Genomic DNA, 18,854 nt, shown 5'->3' with positions numbered 1-18,854 from the left:
GGTTACTTACCGATGTGACACATTTGCATCTTATTAGACGGAGATTACTATTCCTTAAAATGCGGACGAGGCCTGATCATGTCTGATGGATTGATTTGATTTGCAAATGTAATCAAACTAATAAGAGGGAAAAAATGAGCAATAATGCCTTGTTTTTCAACTGGCAATCACTCCCCTGCCAACAAGGCTGATATCCCTGACTAAGCAGCCTTTACACAGTCTTCCTGTCGCCTCAAATAAACAAAGGGATGCTAAGAGCTTGATAAGAGGATAACAAGCCAAGGAGGCATGCAACATGGAGCCCGCACCTCTGAACTGTGTTGTTGCGGGCAAGAACAAAAGTTAATGTCAGGAGATGCACCGTGACCTTAATAATCTTGAGAAAAGCTATAGCTGTAATCAGCTCGATATTCCCATATTAAGTAAAGGTAAAAGAGAAACCTTTTCTTAAAGTAAAAATACTGCCATCCTCTCTAATGCTGTAAGTAGGCCTCTATTCATAAAAGGACTCCATTTTCCCAGGTAGTTTAACCATTTAAAATCCAACGGTTTCAGAACAACCACATATATATGGCTGGAAAATACCATAAAAACCCTCTCAGGCAGCTGCTGGCCCTCTATTTCGTCCACAAAATATCACTGATATACAGAACACAGGTATGGAGAGTTGTGGAGTGGTAGACTCTGAAATACTGGGCCAGGAGGCACGGTTGACATCTGACTTCGATCGCTCTCAAAACATTTCTGCAAGATTCTTGAGCATGTGAGACAGCAAACGAAAACCATGATCCTGAATGAGCTGCCAAGCAATGTTCTCGAAATAAAAATTCAAAAGCTATTTTGATAGTAGATCAAATATGCCTCATAATCATAAAGTAATGACAGAAACAATCTCTTAAAAAACAGCAGCTTTAGGGTAAGGCCCACATATGGTAGGTTCTCAAAATATATATTTTGGCTCAGTGCATGAATGAATAGGTATTAGCTTGCTACAGGGATATATTATACACGGTATTTGTCTTGGGGAATTGAATATTACAAAGTATTTAGGAAAATGTCAAACTGAATTTATAGCACCTATTACCATATTCAGATATCTCAAATATTCTCATAGTTGATGTTTTGAAGATAAGCGCATCACCCACTCTCAGCCCATATAAAATTTATTCATCCATACCCACACAGTATGGTCAGATTCAAATTAAATAATAAATAATTCTATTCTAACTATATAAAATTGCCTTGGAAGCTTCAGTTAAAGTTTCATGGCAAATATAGAGATGTTAAAATTTAAAACCCTCAGTGAGTGTAATGGGTCGGATAACTGACTAGGTTAATTAAACTCCATGGATTACTTGCAAGATAATTTTAACCAAATGTTATATACTGATTTGCCAGAGACATTGTTTGCAAAGATAGCATCAGTGTTTATATAGCAAGTATATTCAGAAATGCTTTATAAATAAGCATTCACATTAATGTACATTCACATTATTTTATCCTTACGTTATCTAGACACTTAGCTATGCAACAAGATTCTCCGTCGTGTAAAATCTTGGCCACTTTGGGCTGTAGGCCATGTTCCAACCTCATGCCTCAGTCAGGGATTTCTCCCTACCATACCCCCCTGCATGAAATAGAAGGATATTAAGCCAGATCTATAGATAAATCAAAGGGTTTGATCTCATAAACTCAGATATTGTACCCATACCCAGGCTATATCAAAGATTAACAAAAGATGGATCTATTGCTTATAATTTGTAGCATACAACTTTTGAAATATACCAAATAATTTTTTATAACACTTTCACTGCTTGTTTATCATAAGGAAATATATTGTCTATATAAATACATTTGTTTGTACATAATGCAATATAATGTGGTATAATATAGAATAGAGATGAAGTTAAGATAACTTGATAAGATTTAATACTATGCATAAGGACGTATATTCTTTTCTGAAAAACTTGTAATGACAATAATAAATATCAATAGTGCCCAACTGAGAGTTAAAAGATCTGAGTTTGGTCTCAACTCTCCCACTGATCAGCTTGTGACTTTCGGTAAGTCATTCAACTTTCCTGGTCTTGAGTGTCTTTATCCACAAGTGAATTCGCAAGGAAAGACATTTAACATTAAGTGCACACTTACAATTACATGTCAAAGAGTGGACTGGGCACTTTATGTTTACTAGCTCAATGGATTGTCTTAGCAATCTACAGAGTAGACATCATTATCCCTATCTTATACACAAATGAACTGCGTTCATGGCATGTAGAAATATCAGAACTTGAACCAAGGTTTCTAACTCCAAAAATGGTACACTACCCACAATAATATAGTACCTCCTCTTAAAATGCCAAATTCTAGCAAATGATTTCTAAGGTCCATTATGGCTCTATCATCCAAGAATTGATTTTTTGGCGGGTGAAGAGATCTCTCTTTGATATTATTCCATTTATTCAAAAAAGGTGTCACAAAGCTTCCTCTAGGCACGATTCTGAATAAGCAACCATATTTTAAAATTTGGGGGAAAATCTATCATAGAGCACTTTACTTCCAAATAAAAACAATTCACAGAAATAAACCTGAAATGCCTTAAGCAATTATTCCATGTTTTCCCACAAAAGGTTAATCTGAGTAGCGTGCACGGTTGAAGCAAGCTTCGGGAGTGTATTCCTCTTTTAGGTACACAAATCTCTGTTGAAGTCCCCCTGCCACTGGGCTCTGCCATGGCACAGAAGAGCACCAGGGTCAGTACAGCTGGACTTTCTTTTTCCTAAAGTGCTGACCATGTCAGGAGGAGTGAGTCTTCCCAGGAACCCCCAGCTGCTCCTTCTCCCTAGCTCCCTCCTCAGCCCAGGCCACCATGTGCCCTGGCACAAACGTGCTGACTGGCTGAGGGGCCCAGCACTTCGGGGAATTAATCCTTTCCTAATGTAGGTTAAGCAGGTGTGAAGTCTCTTTCCCAGGGAGAGGAGGGAGCTGCTCTTCAGAGACACCCCTGGAGTTACGGTGTTTAATTGGGCTCCGATGACTCTGAAACTGGATAGGCTGGGCTGCTGACCTGGACATCCAGTTATTCGCTTGCTTAATCTAAAACGCAGTTGCAGACATGGCTCCTTTCTCCTTCTGGATTTTGTAATACTAACAATGTGCATTTAGGATGTAATGCCCATTCTGGCAATGGAAATATAATTTCCTTATTGGAAGCAAAGATATGTGATTAATGGAGACTGGTAAAATTTTGGGATTAACTGCATTGAATTGACTAGAGCTCTCAGAATTACCAAGGGATGGTGTTTATCCCTTATATTTTTCTCTTGAACTAAATTACAATGCACCAGCACTTTTTACTTCATATTCTAATAATATTGAACGGCACCATAAGAGATCCACGTATAAAACGAAAGCTGAACACCCCCTTTTCTTGGAGCTTGTACATTTGTACGTCATTCCTGATTCTCACTGGAAGCAAAAAAAAAAATACCCTGTCAAAAATAAATAAAAATAAAAGTAGTTGATAGCTTCAGAGAAAAAAAATCATGGTTTTTTTTCTCTGGGAAAAAAAGAGGAAAGTTTTCTTCTTAAGAGAAATATCAAGGTATTTTATAAACAAATGGAGGTGTTAGGTCTGTTTATCATACAGCATAAACTTCTTAGAAAGTGTGGTCAATTAAAATGATTTGGGCAGGTTAAACAGGTTTTTCTAATTGGATTCTTCTAATTACGAGTCATTGATGAGGGTTGAAAACTGGCTTGAAATGGGGAGGAAGCAGCTTGATTTGAGGAAAATCACATGCCTATGGGTGCATCTGGCACAGTGTTAAGATATTACCTGACTTGTAAAATGCCACTGATACGGACAGCTTGGGTCAATGTGAACATAGATTTGTTGAAAAGTAAAGGAAAGAGAATCATAAAATATATAGTGAAGGGAGGGCAGGCCCTTGACTATTGTGGACCCAGATTTTGGTGAAGAAGGAAAATTCATACTGAACAGGAAGGAGGTAAATGAACAGCAAATTCCAGCTGTGGATTTCATCTTCCCCTTCTCCCTTTGCTACTCTGATAATCTTTCAACAGAGGTGATGCAACAGTCGATTAGATCACAATATCAAAAAATAGTCCCTGATATTCCTCACACCTTTAATTCCTCCCCAAGTGCCCAGCGTGAGTTCAGTTCAACTCCCTTTCCTCTTTGCTCCATCCACACCAGCGCCCTTTCTTTTTACACATCCAATCACACTTTGTATCTTGAACCTGACGGCTCCTTATTCATTGAACCTTGGTCTACAAGGAAGTAGGTTGACTTAGTCCCATAAAGAACACTGCCAAGGCTGACATTCTTGGGAAAAAGGAATACAGAGAAGCAAAGTCACATGGCTTTTCTAGACCAAGGTGCGTGATCCAAAATTATTTCGAATTCTCCTTATGGTGATGAAAAAGCTCCATTCTTTACAGCACACACATACACACAACACACACACACACTACTATGATGCGCTAACACTTTCAGGTTAACAGTTCGATTTTGTGTGGGATGACTTGAACATTTCTTTTCCTGCTTTCCCAGCTTTCATAAACTAATTTTGATGCGTGCAATCCTGGATTACGCAGCTATTTTTATCTACAAAATATAACGTATGGTACCAGAAATTCTGAGTTCAGCTGAGTAATACCTACACCCTCCTGCAGAAAGAAGACTCAGCAGTCAAATCTTTTTGAAGACATTCCTTCTCTGTGTGTTTAAAAAGTGCTTTTAGATGATGCTGTCTTCTATAGAAAACTGTCTCTCTGATGCTCGAAGTCTCCAGCTGCCACACAATTTATATCTCTTTCCTCTGTTCTTTGTTTTTCAGCCATTTTCCCTGAATGTCAAAGTCAATTTAGTGCATTTCACTTTGCTGAATAAATCAGAGGCGAAATCCTTGCTAAAAGTGAAAATTTGATTTGCTAAAAGGAGCTTAGGGCAACTATTAATCAATATATCCAGAGTGTCAAAGCCAAGGCCAGGATAGACACGCACTCATTTGGAGATTGGCTGAGGCAGATAAAGGGGGACACAGGGGAAAAAGGGCAAGCAGCCCAGAGAAGGGAGGTGGGATTAGGGTTGGAGAGAGGGTCAAAAAGGAGCAAAGGGAGAAGCAAAACATGCCAGCATCCTGTCCTGCTCTTTTCCCTCAAATTCTCCTTTTAGAGGTAGAAAAAGATATTTTAATTAAGCATTTCAAGATATATGGATTATCCTAATTACACCAGCTTTCATATAACAATTTTTTCATGAGACACAAAAGTCTTTCTCTCTTGAACTCATCAAGTAGCCTTGAGAAGAACCTAAAAGTCAGAAGCAACAGCTTCATTAGCAAACAGAATTCCAGAACACCTATCTAGGAGTTGGGCCGCCTCTGTAGGATGTCTGTGTTTTGATCATCCTCAGGTAGATTCCAGGCTATTTCAGCTTCTGAAAGATCATGGTATCTAATACACTGCATGACTGAAGTCATCCTGTCCCCTTATCATTCTAAAGAGCTTAGCAATTACCAAGCACGTGCCTGAAAATGTTATCATATTTTAGGACACAGTACTTATAGAAATCTTCAACACCCGGGAATGTAACGTTATTTTCAAAAATGTTGGGTAATCTTTATGTAAGTTGACTCAAAAGCTCTGATTTTCATCTTTTCAAAAGGCAGTTCCAACCATGCCGCTCAGTTCAAAATTTTAACGGCTCCTCATTTGCCTTCAGTGTAAAGTGTTATTTCCTTAGCATGAAATTCAAGGTTTTTCGTGATGAGGCCTTCGCCATACCTTCTCCCCAGGCTGTTCCTTCCATGCTTCTATGAGACTCTGTGTGGGAGCACTATCCCAGCCCTCACCACTGGGTTACAGATGTCAATTTGTCTTTCTGAGTCACCGGCTACACTGGAAGGGTCTTTAAAGCAGAACCCATGCTGTATGCATGTGTGTGTCCTTCGTGCACAGTGCCTGACACAGAGCTCATGAAACGCTTATGAAGGAAGGAAGGAAGGGAGGAAGAAACAGGAGAAGAGAAGCAGGGAGGAAGAAACTGACTCAATGTTTAGTGGTGAAGCTAATATTTTGGATATTTGCTATGCTTGGAAGTCACTCAACTCACTTCTGCTCCAGTTTACCTATAACTCTCAATCAAATTCAATGCCCGGTGAATCTGAACAGAGTCGGGGAGGGGGGGCATCTTACTTTAGCCACCAATCCTTTAAGGACTTTTCCACCTATTCAGATGAACAGCTAAACAGTCATTCTTTGTTTCATTAAAATTTGTGATCAGGGATCTCTAGGGTAGACTACCATCCAAACGCCTGGATTTTTACCTATTTGAAGATGTGTCACGCATTTCCTTTCTGATTCATCCTGTTTTCCTTTGATCTTTCATTTTGTAAATGTATAGACAAAATTTAAAGATAGGTAAAATATGTTCCCCATTCGCCAAGACTTGTTATGAGAGGCGGGTGGGTAATGTGGAACAAATGACAAAGAACATGGGGAAGTACACAAGGAGTGGGAAGAAAGGCATAATGAAGCTACTGGTAAAAAGTCATTTAAATTAAATATTCTATGGGTGTGAGTAACATTATTAACAGTGTGGGTCAAACTTCCTGACTCTCAGGTTGGCTCATCTATAAAGCAGGGATAACAAGAATAAAACCTACCTACACAATTGTTGTGGACATCCAATAAAAGTTTGTGAAAGTGCTTCATAAACAATAAAGAACTATATAGATCTTAGTTATTTTTGTCTTTAAAGCTTGATCCCATGAAAAAGGAGATTATCACATATATAGGCACACACATATGCATATACATTTATGTAGACATAGACACATGATTCATGGTAGAGATATGTCATAAATCTCTCTTTTATATTTCCTTTTATATTTCTATAAAATATCTTTTATATTTCCCATAGTACCAAACATACTGTTAGGTACAGACCAGACACTCAAATACTGACATTATATGCATGATTGCTATGAAATTATGATTTCTCTTTGATCAGATGTATACAATGGCATGGCCATGTATGGATGGCAAATATATTTTGGGGGCAGCTCATAATTGAGCAGAAGTAATGCTGGAAGAGAGGTCACGCGAGCACAGGTAATTCAACATGGTGACAGAATGGAGCATTAGGTCACAAACAGTGGCACTGAATGGTGAGGATAGGTCTCTGGGAGCATCTTTAACAATATTTGGGGTGTCTCTTGAAACTGGGTCTCTGTCTGGGAAACCTTGTAACTTGTCTGTTGGTCTGTTCTTTTTCATTTCTAGCAAGGGTAGCTGTGGAAAATTAAGAAGTCTTTAGGAGATATTTCAGATTATTTTTTTTCACAACATATCCTATATTTTCATGTCACAGTTGTGACTTCAGAAACTGATAAGCATTCAGTTATTCTAGGTTTGGCCAAGAAGGACAGAATACATTATTTAGATACTAATGATCCTGCCCACCTAGCACAGAACCATGACAATGTCCATACAATGATCCTCCTGATTACATAAGCTCCCCGCCCTCCACTTTCTATTGAAATCGATATTTATTCTGAATATTTTTTAAAACCGCTTTTATGAATACTAACTTTTTGGGTCACTTCATTTTAATTGCAAGAAAATGGCAAATATATGTGCAGTTTCTTAGAAACTAAAATGAACATTGAATCTTTTACGTTTAGGTCATGCTTTATAATTTGCAAATTAATTATACATATGTGTATAACTTGCATGTATATTTTCTTCCTCATTTGATTTTCACAATGTAAGTAATGGCTAGAGCAATTAAGTAACTTAAAAAAATTACTCAACTACCACTCAGGTTTTCTGATTTTACTTTCAGAATCATTCTAACCTTATATACCACAACTCCAGGTACACAGGTATACAACTACCAGCTACAGTAAATTTAACCTGCAGGGGGCCTGCCTCATGGCCCAGTGGTTTGCGCGCTCTGATTCTGAGGCCCTGGGTTTCACTGGTTTGGATCCTGGGCCAGGACGTGACACCACTCATCGGGTCACGTTGAGGTGGCGTCCCACATGCCACAACTAGAAGGACCCACAACTAAAATATACAACTATGTACTGGGGGGATTTGGAGAGAAAAAGCAAAAAAAAAAATTTAACCTCCAACTATTTGGTAACTGCATATATTTATTGTTTAAATAGTATTATTAAGTGACATTTTTTCCACTTAACTAAAAGACTCAACTACTTCACAGCTCTGAAATCATTATGTTACACACACAAAAGAAAAACTAATCCTGAGAAAAGAAGCTATAATCACTTTCATTCATTCATAGCAAAGTAGAAATTACAACTACATGTAGATTCAGTTATGGGATGGGGTGGAGGGTAGAGCCTCAGAGTCAGTTAACAGTTTTGTGCTATGCATATATAAATATTTTTTGTGTATGTGTGAGGAAGATTGGCCCTGAGCTAACATCTGTAGCCATTCTTCCTCTTTTTGTTTGAGGAAGAGTGGCCCTGAGCTAACATCTGTGCCCATCTTCCTCTACTTTGTATGTTGGACGCCACCACAGCATGGCTTGATGAGTGGTGTGTAGGTCTGCACCCGGGATCTGAACCAGTGAACCCCAGGCTGCCGAAGTGTAGTGTGTGAATCCAACCACTATGGCAGTGGGCTGGTCCCATACATATTTTTTAATCAACTAATCAATAAAACATTTTTCAAGTGTCAATGATAGAGATCTGAAACAGAGTATTAGGTGCTACTTACATGTGATATAACTATTATACATGATATGCTATTTACATATGATATAACTCTCTCTTAGTTAACCATGCCCTGTTTCCTGAACATCAAACCATAATCACACAGAAATACACATGGAAACATACTTTGTGTTACAAAATGGAAACATATTCTTACAGTAATTATTCCCACCACTTTTCTGTGTGCTTTAGCACATATTGTAATCACTTAATGGGGCTACCAGTTTAAGATGAGTAATGGGCATGTAAAAGATGAAACCTCTACAACTTTGGTTGGGGGATGATATAATCTTAAAAATTGATCTCTACATAAAATGCATTCAAACAACAAATATATCTTTAAACAGTATCACTAGCAATAAATGTTCAAAATATTCTTTAGCATTCTCCCACAAAATTTGTATCCTAACGTAGAAAATACTTTATCCATGTTCTTTAGAGATTTGTCATTTCTAGAAAAGTCTATACTTCTGTTGGGAAAAATATGAAGAGCCAACTCATTGAGCAATTTTTGATATATTGTTCTAACTGAATGTTTTTGCAAAAAAAAGTTTTTGCATAAATGGAAAATAATGATTTCCACACTTTAGATTTCTGTTTCTAACGTGAATAACTATACATAACGATTGTTTCATCACATTACCTTCCTAGCGTGGTTTTCTGTTAGAGCTTAATATTTCCTGCCTTCACTCGTATGAAGAAAAATTATAGTTTTTTTTCCTGCTAGATGTTATTACAATAGACATGATTTTAGAAATGTGACTGATAGGCCCCAAACTTGAGCAGAGTATTCCTTCCTTAGTAGGTAATTGTTTAATTTCTCACATTAAAAATAAACAAGTCTACCCGAAAGGTTGCCACATTTAATAAAGGAAAAAAAATTTCTAAAACGCATCCATCCCCTTAATTGTCCAAATACCTTTCTATTCTTTCAAAATAAACTGTCTGGCGAGATCCATAAATATATTTAAGCCACTTATATAGGTCAGCTAATATGGGTTACGCTTTTTTAAGCACCATCTGACTAAGCACCTTCTTGCATTTTGCTAAGAAAGTTACAGTACATAATAATATTTTAATCAACCGCAAAGAACAATAACAGATCTGACGGCTGGGCTGATAATCGTCTTATCACACCGGGTGAAACCTAGCTCTAATATTTGACGCAGCCTTCATGACTTGGCAGCCCATTCTAAAAAAGGCCAACAATGGAGAGAGAATGAAGTGGAGTGTGCAGCACCTCCGTATCTACATAAAAGAGATTAGAGGCGACAGCGTTCCATTCTACAGCTCAATCATATTGTGTTAGCATGCGCTTATCCGAGCGCGGACGAAATTGAAAGAGAAATAAAAAAGACTCAGGCAGATAGGAACCAGAAAAGCGAGGCATGAGCAATTTCCAAGGATATAAAAGGATGCTAATGGCGGGGCCCTGTCATTCTTAAAAAGGGCTATTAGGGCACCATCATCTGTTCTTGTGCCCTCATGCTCCTCCAAGTAAAGTCAAGCTTTTTCTAAAGACCTCGTGATCTTTTCTCTTCTATAGATAAAGTCTGGTCATGTTTCATAACAACACACTTTTCCATTTATATGATTTATTTAAGTCAGTCAACTAATTCTATTTACTGATAAAAAAAAAACCCCACTCCATATGTATTTTTCTTCAATATTTCCTTTTGTTGAATTCTTTACTTTTTTATGTAGCGAAAGCAAGGATACAAGAGTACATTCTCAGCAGTGCAGAAAGACCACCGATCTTATCTTAGATGTTAAATTTAATTTTAAAAAGGTATGTGTGTCTTTCTGTGTGTGTCTGTGTGTGTGATTATACAAACTGAGAATAGCATACAGAGAGCAAAGATGGAAATTGTATTACATTAAAAAAAAGATTTCACTTTAATTTCACCATAATGGTTACTAAAACAGAGTTTTCAAGTTAAGACTAAGACAAGTAAAATTTCAATTCTGATTTGCCTTTCATTCCAGCTCTAACCTTCATTATCAGGACTGGGTCCTGTTATCAAGAACACGATTTTACTTTTACCAAGGCAGAAATGTGACTTTTATCTTTATATGCTCTTTGTCTTTACCCTCCCAGCCCAGACTCCACATTGCTGCTGTGCCCAAGCCCCCTGAGCCCAGGTATACCAGCAATGTGACGCAGAGCATCCTCTCTCATCTCAAAACACTGGATGGCACACTTACTGTTCAAAAGTTAAAAAGAATTTCATTTAATTCTTGTTTTGCTAATCCCTTTCTGAAAAGCCAAGACACTCCTTGCAATCATTTAAAACACCCTCAGGGTATCACAAAAACCAGAGCTATGAGTCATCACTCCACAGTGACCTCCTCTGGCATTTGCCATGGAGGGAGAGAATAACGTCAGTCTCCGCCAATTCTAAGCCTCAGCTTAAGACGGAACACATAATCGTATAGTAATTGTTTCCACCACTGGAAATGCAGTTACTCATAGTTATTTAAAGTTACTGTCTTCACAAAAGTCACTAGAGCCCCTTTACTGTGACAGGTTCTTTTGCAAGCTGACATCTCTACTTAGAAGCACAACTGGACCCACAAATTTATCACTGACTTTTCTTTACTAGTGAACATTGGAAAGGAGTTGTGGAGTTTTCTCCGTCCTTATTATGGAATGTCTGCACCATATCAAAATATTGGCTTAACAGATCCCTTCATTCAGGGAGAACTTGGGTAGAGTTCTCTGAAAGAGTGAGTAGTTTGGAGTCATAGTGACATAGCTTTTCATGCTGTTGTTATTAATAATAATAACTATCATCATCATTATTTTGAAATGGCTCTTTCAAGTACAATCAACTGGGACACTAAAATATCCTAATTCTACCCCAGGAAGCAATGCTAAATATATGCTTTGAAAGCACTGGATACATTTGTGAACTTGTGCTAGTGTTTTCACCTCCCTCTGCCTCAAATCTCCCTAACTTTGAATTAAGGATAATAATACCTCATTCTTGGCTTAGAACAATGGTTCTCAATTGGGGTGGAGGGGGGCGTGATTTTGCTCCTCAGGGGACATCTGGTCATGTCTACAGACATTTTTATTTGTCACAACTCAAGGGTGCTGGTGGGTTGAAGCGAAGGATGCTGCTATATATCCTAGCGTGAACAGGACAGCCCCCCACAACAAAGGATGACCTAGTTCCAAATACCAATAGTGTCAAGGCTAAGAAACCTGGGTTAGAATAACAATATTTCAAATGTGTGAGTATATATATATATGTGCGCATGTGTGGGTGTACACATATACATATATGTACATGAGTGTATATATAATGATAAAATACATGAATATAAATGATATAATATATATTGATTGTCTAAAATAGTACCTCCAAACACCTCAACAAATGTTAGCTTTGTCTCATTCTGCTCTAAAACCCTTCATAACACTTCCTTTCCAAATAAATTTTCATATATTGTGCAAGCAAATTCTGGCTGTTCCCATTGCCACAATTCTCAAACGTCTTAACATCTTTTAGCATAGCCTATTGTGCTGTTTTCGCTTTTTCTGAAAGTTATCTAGCTGTGACTACAACCCAAATGCAATATCAACTATCCACCTGATCAAATTCTCATCCTTCTTTTACATGCAGTAGCCCTTGTGTAGCTATCTTCTACAGAACACACTCAAGCTCACCTATTTAACGAGTTTTGACTTAATTTGGGGTGCTTTATTAGCAAACAGTGTAAGACAAAGTAGCTGGTATAATACAGAGTGATGTTTAAATTAGTTTACAATTTGCTTGGCCTCATCTAGAACTGCGCCGAACCAAGCCATTCAGAAATGTCAGCTGTGTTCCTAACCACTGTAACAAATTGTCGCCTGCACGCTGCACACCTAATGACTTCAAATTAGCTTCACTGCGATATCGCCTGACAGTTCGTTACGACTGTTAGCAACATGGCTGGCGTATCATGACCAATAAATTGGTTTCAGTGTGGGCTGGGAAAGAGGCTTCCATCAATTTGATTAAAGAAATTACTGTAGCATTCAAAGCATAAAGACAAACTAGTTTAAGGAGACAGAAATAAGTTAACTGTACCAGAAAAACATTGCTCATCTCTCCAAAACTTGTTTATAAACCATTTAAAGATCAAAGTTCAAGCAAACACACACAAAAAATTATTCAATTACTAAAATTCTCAAAACTTGTGATTGGGTATGTGTTTATTGGTATCACAGGATGGGCCAAGAAAAAAAAGTGATAGGAGATTTAAAAATGCTACTTTTAAGTTACCAAAGGAGAAAATTTATGATGTTAATTTAACATTTATCTTCGTAACTTATGTGTAAATTTATGATAAATATCAAATTGTAAACCAAAGCAAAGCTTGTGAATATGAACCGCAATTCAGTATAAATAGCCACCAGGAGCAACAAAATGAATGAATCTTAAAAGGAAAAAAGGTACATTAGATTATTACTGGCAAAAAGATTTTTTAAAGTGAAAAGAAAAGTAGAAGTATTTTCTTAGGGGAAAGCTCAGAATTTTGAACATTTAAAAGAAATGTTTTTAAAAGTTCTATTCTCTTTATCTTATGTTGGCAATAGTACTTTCACATAAGAAAAAATAATGAACAAGAGTTCAAGATGGTACAGACATAAAAAGCTTTATGATTCTATTAGGATTAGAAAAGCTGTAAATGAAGTAAGATAAAAACAAATGTAAAGGTTCAAAAAAATCCTAATGAGGAGATTTTGAATTTGCCTAAATCTACAACTACAACCTAGGGAATTAATTGCAACCTTTTCTTTTCTTTTTCATTTTTTTTTTCTTTTCAGAAAATGTACCTGGAATATGCTTCGCCCATCCAATGATAACCACCAACTCTCGGTCGGCCAGGTCGCACAGTGTAGTGAGGGCTTTGATGTCACTGTCTGGGACGGTAGGGTCAGGCATGGCATAGATCTTCTCCGGTTCAGCCACCAACAAATGTGAGACGATCTTGTTATCTGCAGGATGAGACCAGAGCACTACAGAATCACTAGTAGCATCACCCCTCTTTCACAAACCCTAAAGGATGTTGCATTTTGAAAAATAATTCAAATCACCTGCGATAAACCCAAGCTATTCTGTTTACGGTTCAATTTATGTATATTAAGCAGTGTTCGGGAAAATGCATAGCGAGAAAGAAGCCGCTGCATTTGTAATGGAATGTATCCCTTTCTTCTTCTTCTTTGCTCTACCTGCCTTGGCTGGAATGAAGCATCTGTCCTGTAATGAAATTTTTTATAGCAGACAGATAAGAGAAGTTAGATGCTTTCTGGGTTTCCTCTTTGATTCTTAAGTGGGATTTGGGGAAGCAGATTAAATAGTATACAACAGCTTTAAAATAAAAATCCACAGTAAACCATTGAAATATAGAATATAACGTGGGAGGCAAAGAATTACTAATGCCTACAGTCGTAATGGCCATGAAAGTCATTAACTGTCTTAATTCCTTTAAAGAAGGGCAAAGGTCAGAGCCCTTCTGCCTGGGTGAATTGCTGGCTATATAACTCTATCTCTGTGGGATGCATTAAATAGGAATTTCTTTCCTTTCTCCCCCTCCTCACACACCCAGCCAATCTTCCAAATATAGCCACTATCAGCTTGCAGAAAAATACTCCTACTTAAATGTTACAGTATTTTGTCTTCAGAGTGTCTAATTCTTTAATCCTCTCTTTTGATCTGCTGTCTTTAGTTCATTCTCTGGTGCAGATTTATCTGTCTGAAATTTGTGATATATGTGTTTAAAATCCTTCATAAAATAAACACTAGAGACAAATGGAAAGCTTCATATCAAATGTGTTTTATGGCTCGGGGCATGTGCCAGTTTATGGAGGGGGTTGTAAAGCCTCGCCAATGGAATGATTTTTCTTGTTGGCCCTGTTTTCCATTTCTGTGTGTAGCTTTAGATTTTATACTTTCTTCGAAGTGAGGAGATGCAAATGGGTAAGAATAAACCCAAACATTTCAATGTTCTATGTACTGTTACTCTAGAAAAATAGGGCATTAAATGGGATTTTTGTGGGGAAAGGCAAAGTTTTCTCTTCGTTTAGTGGATCATTTTTCTTTCCCCGTGAGTTTTTAACTTTTTAACCCAAAATACACTTTAGAATTGAAAACAGCATTTTTTTAGCCTCCTTTAACGAAATAACAAGGAGGCTTATCCATGTCATAATTAGCAATTTTTCTGACATATTTTAAAATTTTATTATTATGGCTGCCATATGAATTATATTTATTGCAAATAAGCAACAGATAACCATTCACTGGCAGCAATACTCAATTATCATCAAATTAAAAGTGCAGATTTGGGAGGAGATATTCCCAAATATGATATTTTCTAGAGAAAAAATTTAAAATTAAAAAAATTTAAATTTAAAGATTCTTTTTTAATTTGCAGGATCTGCAAAGAATGACATTTCTTTCTTGCAGATGCTATAGAAACAACACCCTGTATTTTTAGTTACGCTTGGAAAAGTTTCAACTTCCATTGCTCTGACAATGTAACAAAACCTGTCAGCAGCCACTAGATGCGCAGGATTAGAAGAAAATGCAATAATAAAGGGTGCAAACATGTAACCGAAGGAAAGCTTGATTCCAGTTCTTCTAGGTCAAGGAAAATGGTACCTGTTTTCCTCAAGTCAATGGATACCTGACTGGAGGGGTCAGAGAAATTTGGTTGAAGCTGAGGAATTCCCATCATTCAGAAAATGGAATCGCCGGCAGCACTGTTTCTAGGTAAATCTTATTTAATGTTTCCCTAATTAGAATCAATAGGACCCAATTTTCATTCTTGGGCTTTTGCAATACACAAACAATCAGTCAGGGCCTAGAAATCTCAGCAAAGCCTGTGGACCGTCTCTCGACACTTATCTGACAGGATCTGAAAATTAAGTTTTATAAATGTTTGTTACAGAAACACACTAATTGGATGGACTAAAGAAAATTAACACAGAGGCCTTGAGATAATGAGTAATGATTTATTAGGAGTCCTCTTTATCTCAGACAAATGGAGCTCACTGAAATTGCTGTAATCTTCTTAAAGGTACTTGACAAGCCACTTCCCAATTTCTCAGGTTTACGCAGAAAACCATAGATGTTCCTCATTCATGTGGGCTTACAAATGGGCTGGTGCTCATTTTTCTCTCAGTGGAGGAAATTATCAATGGTTTCAGTCAACGTTTGTATAAAACGAATGAGAAATGGGCAGTCTGTACATTACTGAATCCAGGAAAACTAACCCTCTAATGAAATTAAGCATTAGTGTTTATTGCATTTTATTGTATTATCAGAAAGTTTCTTATAATAATGTGCAAAATCTGCTTAATGTAGTCCCAGATTCCATCTGCAGAAGCCAAACAGCTTATGCAGGCTGAGGAGAAGATGCCAGATTGGACAATTGAAGGCATAATCAACATAATGTTTTTTGGAAAGGCAAAAGGAAACCATGCCATATGTTCGCCTAAGCTTTAATTTTATGTAAAACTGGTTGTTTTCCCTTTGACATAGCAAAAGTGTCCTTTCGTTTACAGTTCAGGGTCTGTTTTATTTATTTCACAGATCCCCATATGCTCACATGTATGATGCACAGCAGCGACCCCTCCTGGAGAATCTGAATTAGAAGAGGACACTTTCTGTCTTCCCTTGAAAGCAGATCAAAAATTACCCGCTCTTTTCTAGAACTGCTTTAGATGCAGCTTCCTCTGATGAGCGCTCGTTGTGTCTTCTGAGACAAAGACAGATAAATGTAAGAAGAGTTTCACCAAAGCACTTCTCAGCGCCGAATACGAACTCTGTGTAAACATTCTAAAAGGCTAGCTCTGTTGTATTATAGCTACAAAACGATTTTTCAGAAAATGGGGTACAGTTATTGCCTCAATCCATATTTCAGCTCTTTTTAGTTAATGACAAAGAGAATGGGGCTTGCATTTGAGCAATGTACCCGTCATCCTTTCAAACTGCAACCTGGTGTTATAAAACCATGGGCTCTTTAGAAACAATTCGTAATGCCCATAAGGGCATCTGAGATGGAACCACCAACCTATGCTTGTTATTAGGAAGGCCCATTCTTGTTTTAATCTATTGCTAGCTAGTGTGTTAACCTTCTATAGCTCCAAATTAATGAGGCTCCTAATGTATTTTCATTGGGAGGTTGAGCAGTCAAACTCATTTAGTTCGTGAAAACTACAAAAATCACCTTCTTGTGAAATCTGAAACTAACAGCTCCAATGAACTAATGATCGCAGTATGATCCATTTTATGTACCTCTGAAAATAAAGATAACCAGTAAATGTAAAATTCGCACTATATAAGCTATGCTTTAATATGCTTATGCTTCCACAAAATGACTAGGTGAAAAAAGGTAGGGGGAAGAAAATCATAGAAAAAAAGATAATTAGCTGAGTTGTCATCGCTCCTCAAAGGCAATCCTTGGGAAAAGAGCCATGTCCCCCCATTAAAGACAAATCTCCTTGGAGTTAGTAGAGATGGGCACGCCAAAACTGATAGACATAGAGCCAACTGGGAGGATTTTGTGTGCTGGAAAGCCAGACACGTCTGCTGTACTTACATGGCTTTTTGGCTGGCTGAACCAGCTGCGGGTTCAGGTATGGGCTGTTCTCCGCATCTATTCTGCGCTTGTACTTCTGCCGACCTCCACGTACTCTGTCAAGACGCACGCCTGCGGGCAAAGACAGGCACTGGCTTACTGTTGAGGTAGCTATCTTTTTGAGACCAATTAAATACACAGAGAGTATCACCCATGAGTGCTATGGAGACAGATAGTAGAACGCAGAATGGTCTAAGGGTATTAGAGGAGTGTAAAAAAGTGGTAGTTAAACAAAGATTACCAAGGGTTGGAAAACAAATCTGACAGAGGATAACAAACCCAAAAGATAATTTATGCAAGGCCATCAAAGTCATATTTATACATCAAAGAAAAGGCACATTTCCATGTGAATTAACACAAAAAATTATTATTTGGTCTTAGTGTAGTGTCTCAAATTAAAGACAACAGTAATTTGTATCCTTTTTATCAATCATCCTTGAAAGCTCATTGTGTAGGATCAAGTAGACCAGCAGACCCAGAAAACTATGGAAGCCCCGCTGGTCTACCAGAGGACTCTGTGGACCTGTGGAACTGAATTGAATTGAGAGCACCTACACGCTGTGGAGAGCCAGAATTATGGTACGCAAGATAAGATGAAAGGATGGCTCCATATTATAATGTCAACAAATCTCAGAAGGAGAATGTTATTTACACTTTGACACATATTTGTATTTTCTTTCAAATGAGGGAAACCGACAACAGGTTTGAATTGAACACAAGATAGAAAGAGGAACTTCCTGAAAGAAATCAGAAGGTTAGGATGTTGAAGGAGGGCTGTGTTGGTTGGTAGGGCAGAGCTAGAGGGCGAAGCTAGAAGTAGGTGAGAGTAGACAGGCATTTAGGAAAACTTTTTCCCAAAGAGTGATGGGTTGGGTCAATAATCAGGGAGTTTTTGCTGGCAGTAGATTTAAAGGATGAAGGAAAGAGACAAAAGGGAAAGAAAGGGGTTAAAAATAAAGAAACGTTTCATTTCTATGGGGGAGTGGTGGGTAAGAGCTTGTTAGTAATCTGGTTTCCAGTCTGTAATTTTGTTTAGGTTTAGGACAGGATCATATAAATCTTTATCAAATAAAGAGAAGATTACTTGGGAGTAAAACGAGGTGAGAGACTCTTTTTGTGGTATTAGGTTCTACCTTAATTGATAAAACAGTGCAACATTATCCATTAATAATTTCAGCCAAGTAATTCATTGTACATATTTTGGCATTTCTCAAATCGTTTTGAAAATAGATTTGGTTTAACAGCATCATCAGAATTATTGTTTCACTGAAGGGCCTCTCAGAGCCTTTAATATGCAAACAGCCTCTATAAAACTCTCAGAGGGAGATATGGCCTATGCAATGTTTTGCAAATCAATGTAACCAAGGGTCCTCTTTTTGGAATATTTATTAATATCACATGGAACATGTGAGTTGCGGGTTATCTGAGTTCCATGAAACAGTTTGGGAAAGG

The 18,854-nt window shown here is 37.6% G+C and overlaps 1 protein-coding gene across 10 annotated transcripts in view; it reads right to left on the bottom strand.

Annotated features, from left to right (window-relative positions):
- Window positions 1-18,854, bottom strand: part of ESRRG (estrogen related receptor gamma) — a 605,082-nt gene that overhangs the window by 47,339 nt on the left and 538,889 nt on the right. For all 10 annotated transcript variants that reach the window (XM_070602492.1, XM_070602488.1, XM_070602494.1 and 7 more), the window contains 2 exons: window positions 17,364-17,474; window positions 13,597-13,758 (listed from right to left, as the gene is read on the bottom strand). In XM_070602492.1, the coding sequence (XP_070458593.1) occupies window positions 13,597-13,758; window positions 17,364-17,474 (273 nt within the window). The remainder of the gene's footprint in view (window positions 1-13,596; window positions 13,759-17,363; window positions 17,475-18,854) is intronic.

Source organism: Equus przewalskii, chromosome 31, assembly GCF_037783145.1.
Source record: "Equus przewalskii isolate Varuska chromosome 31, EquPr2, whole genome shotgun sequence".
In the NCBI taxonomy this organism is placed as follows: domain Eukaryota; kingdom Metazoa; phylum Chordata; class Mammalia; order Perissodactyla; family Equidae; genus Equus; species Equus przewalskii.
This window is presented reverse-complemented; position numbering and strand designations above follow the sequence as displayed.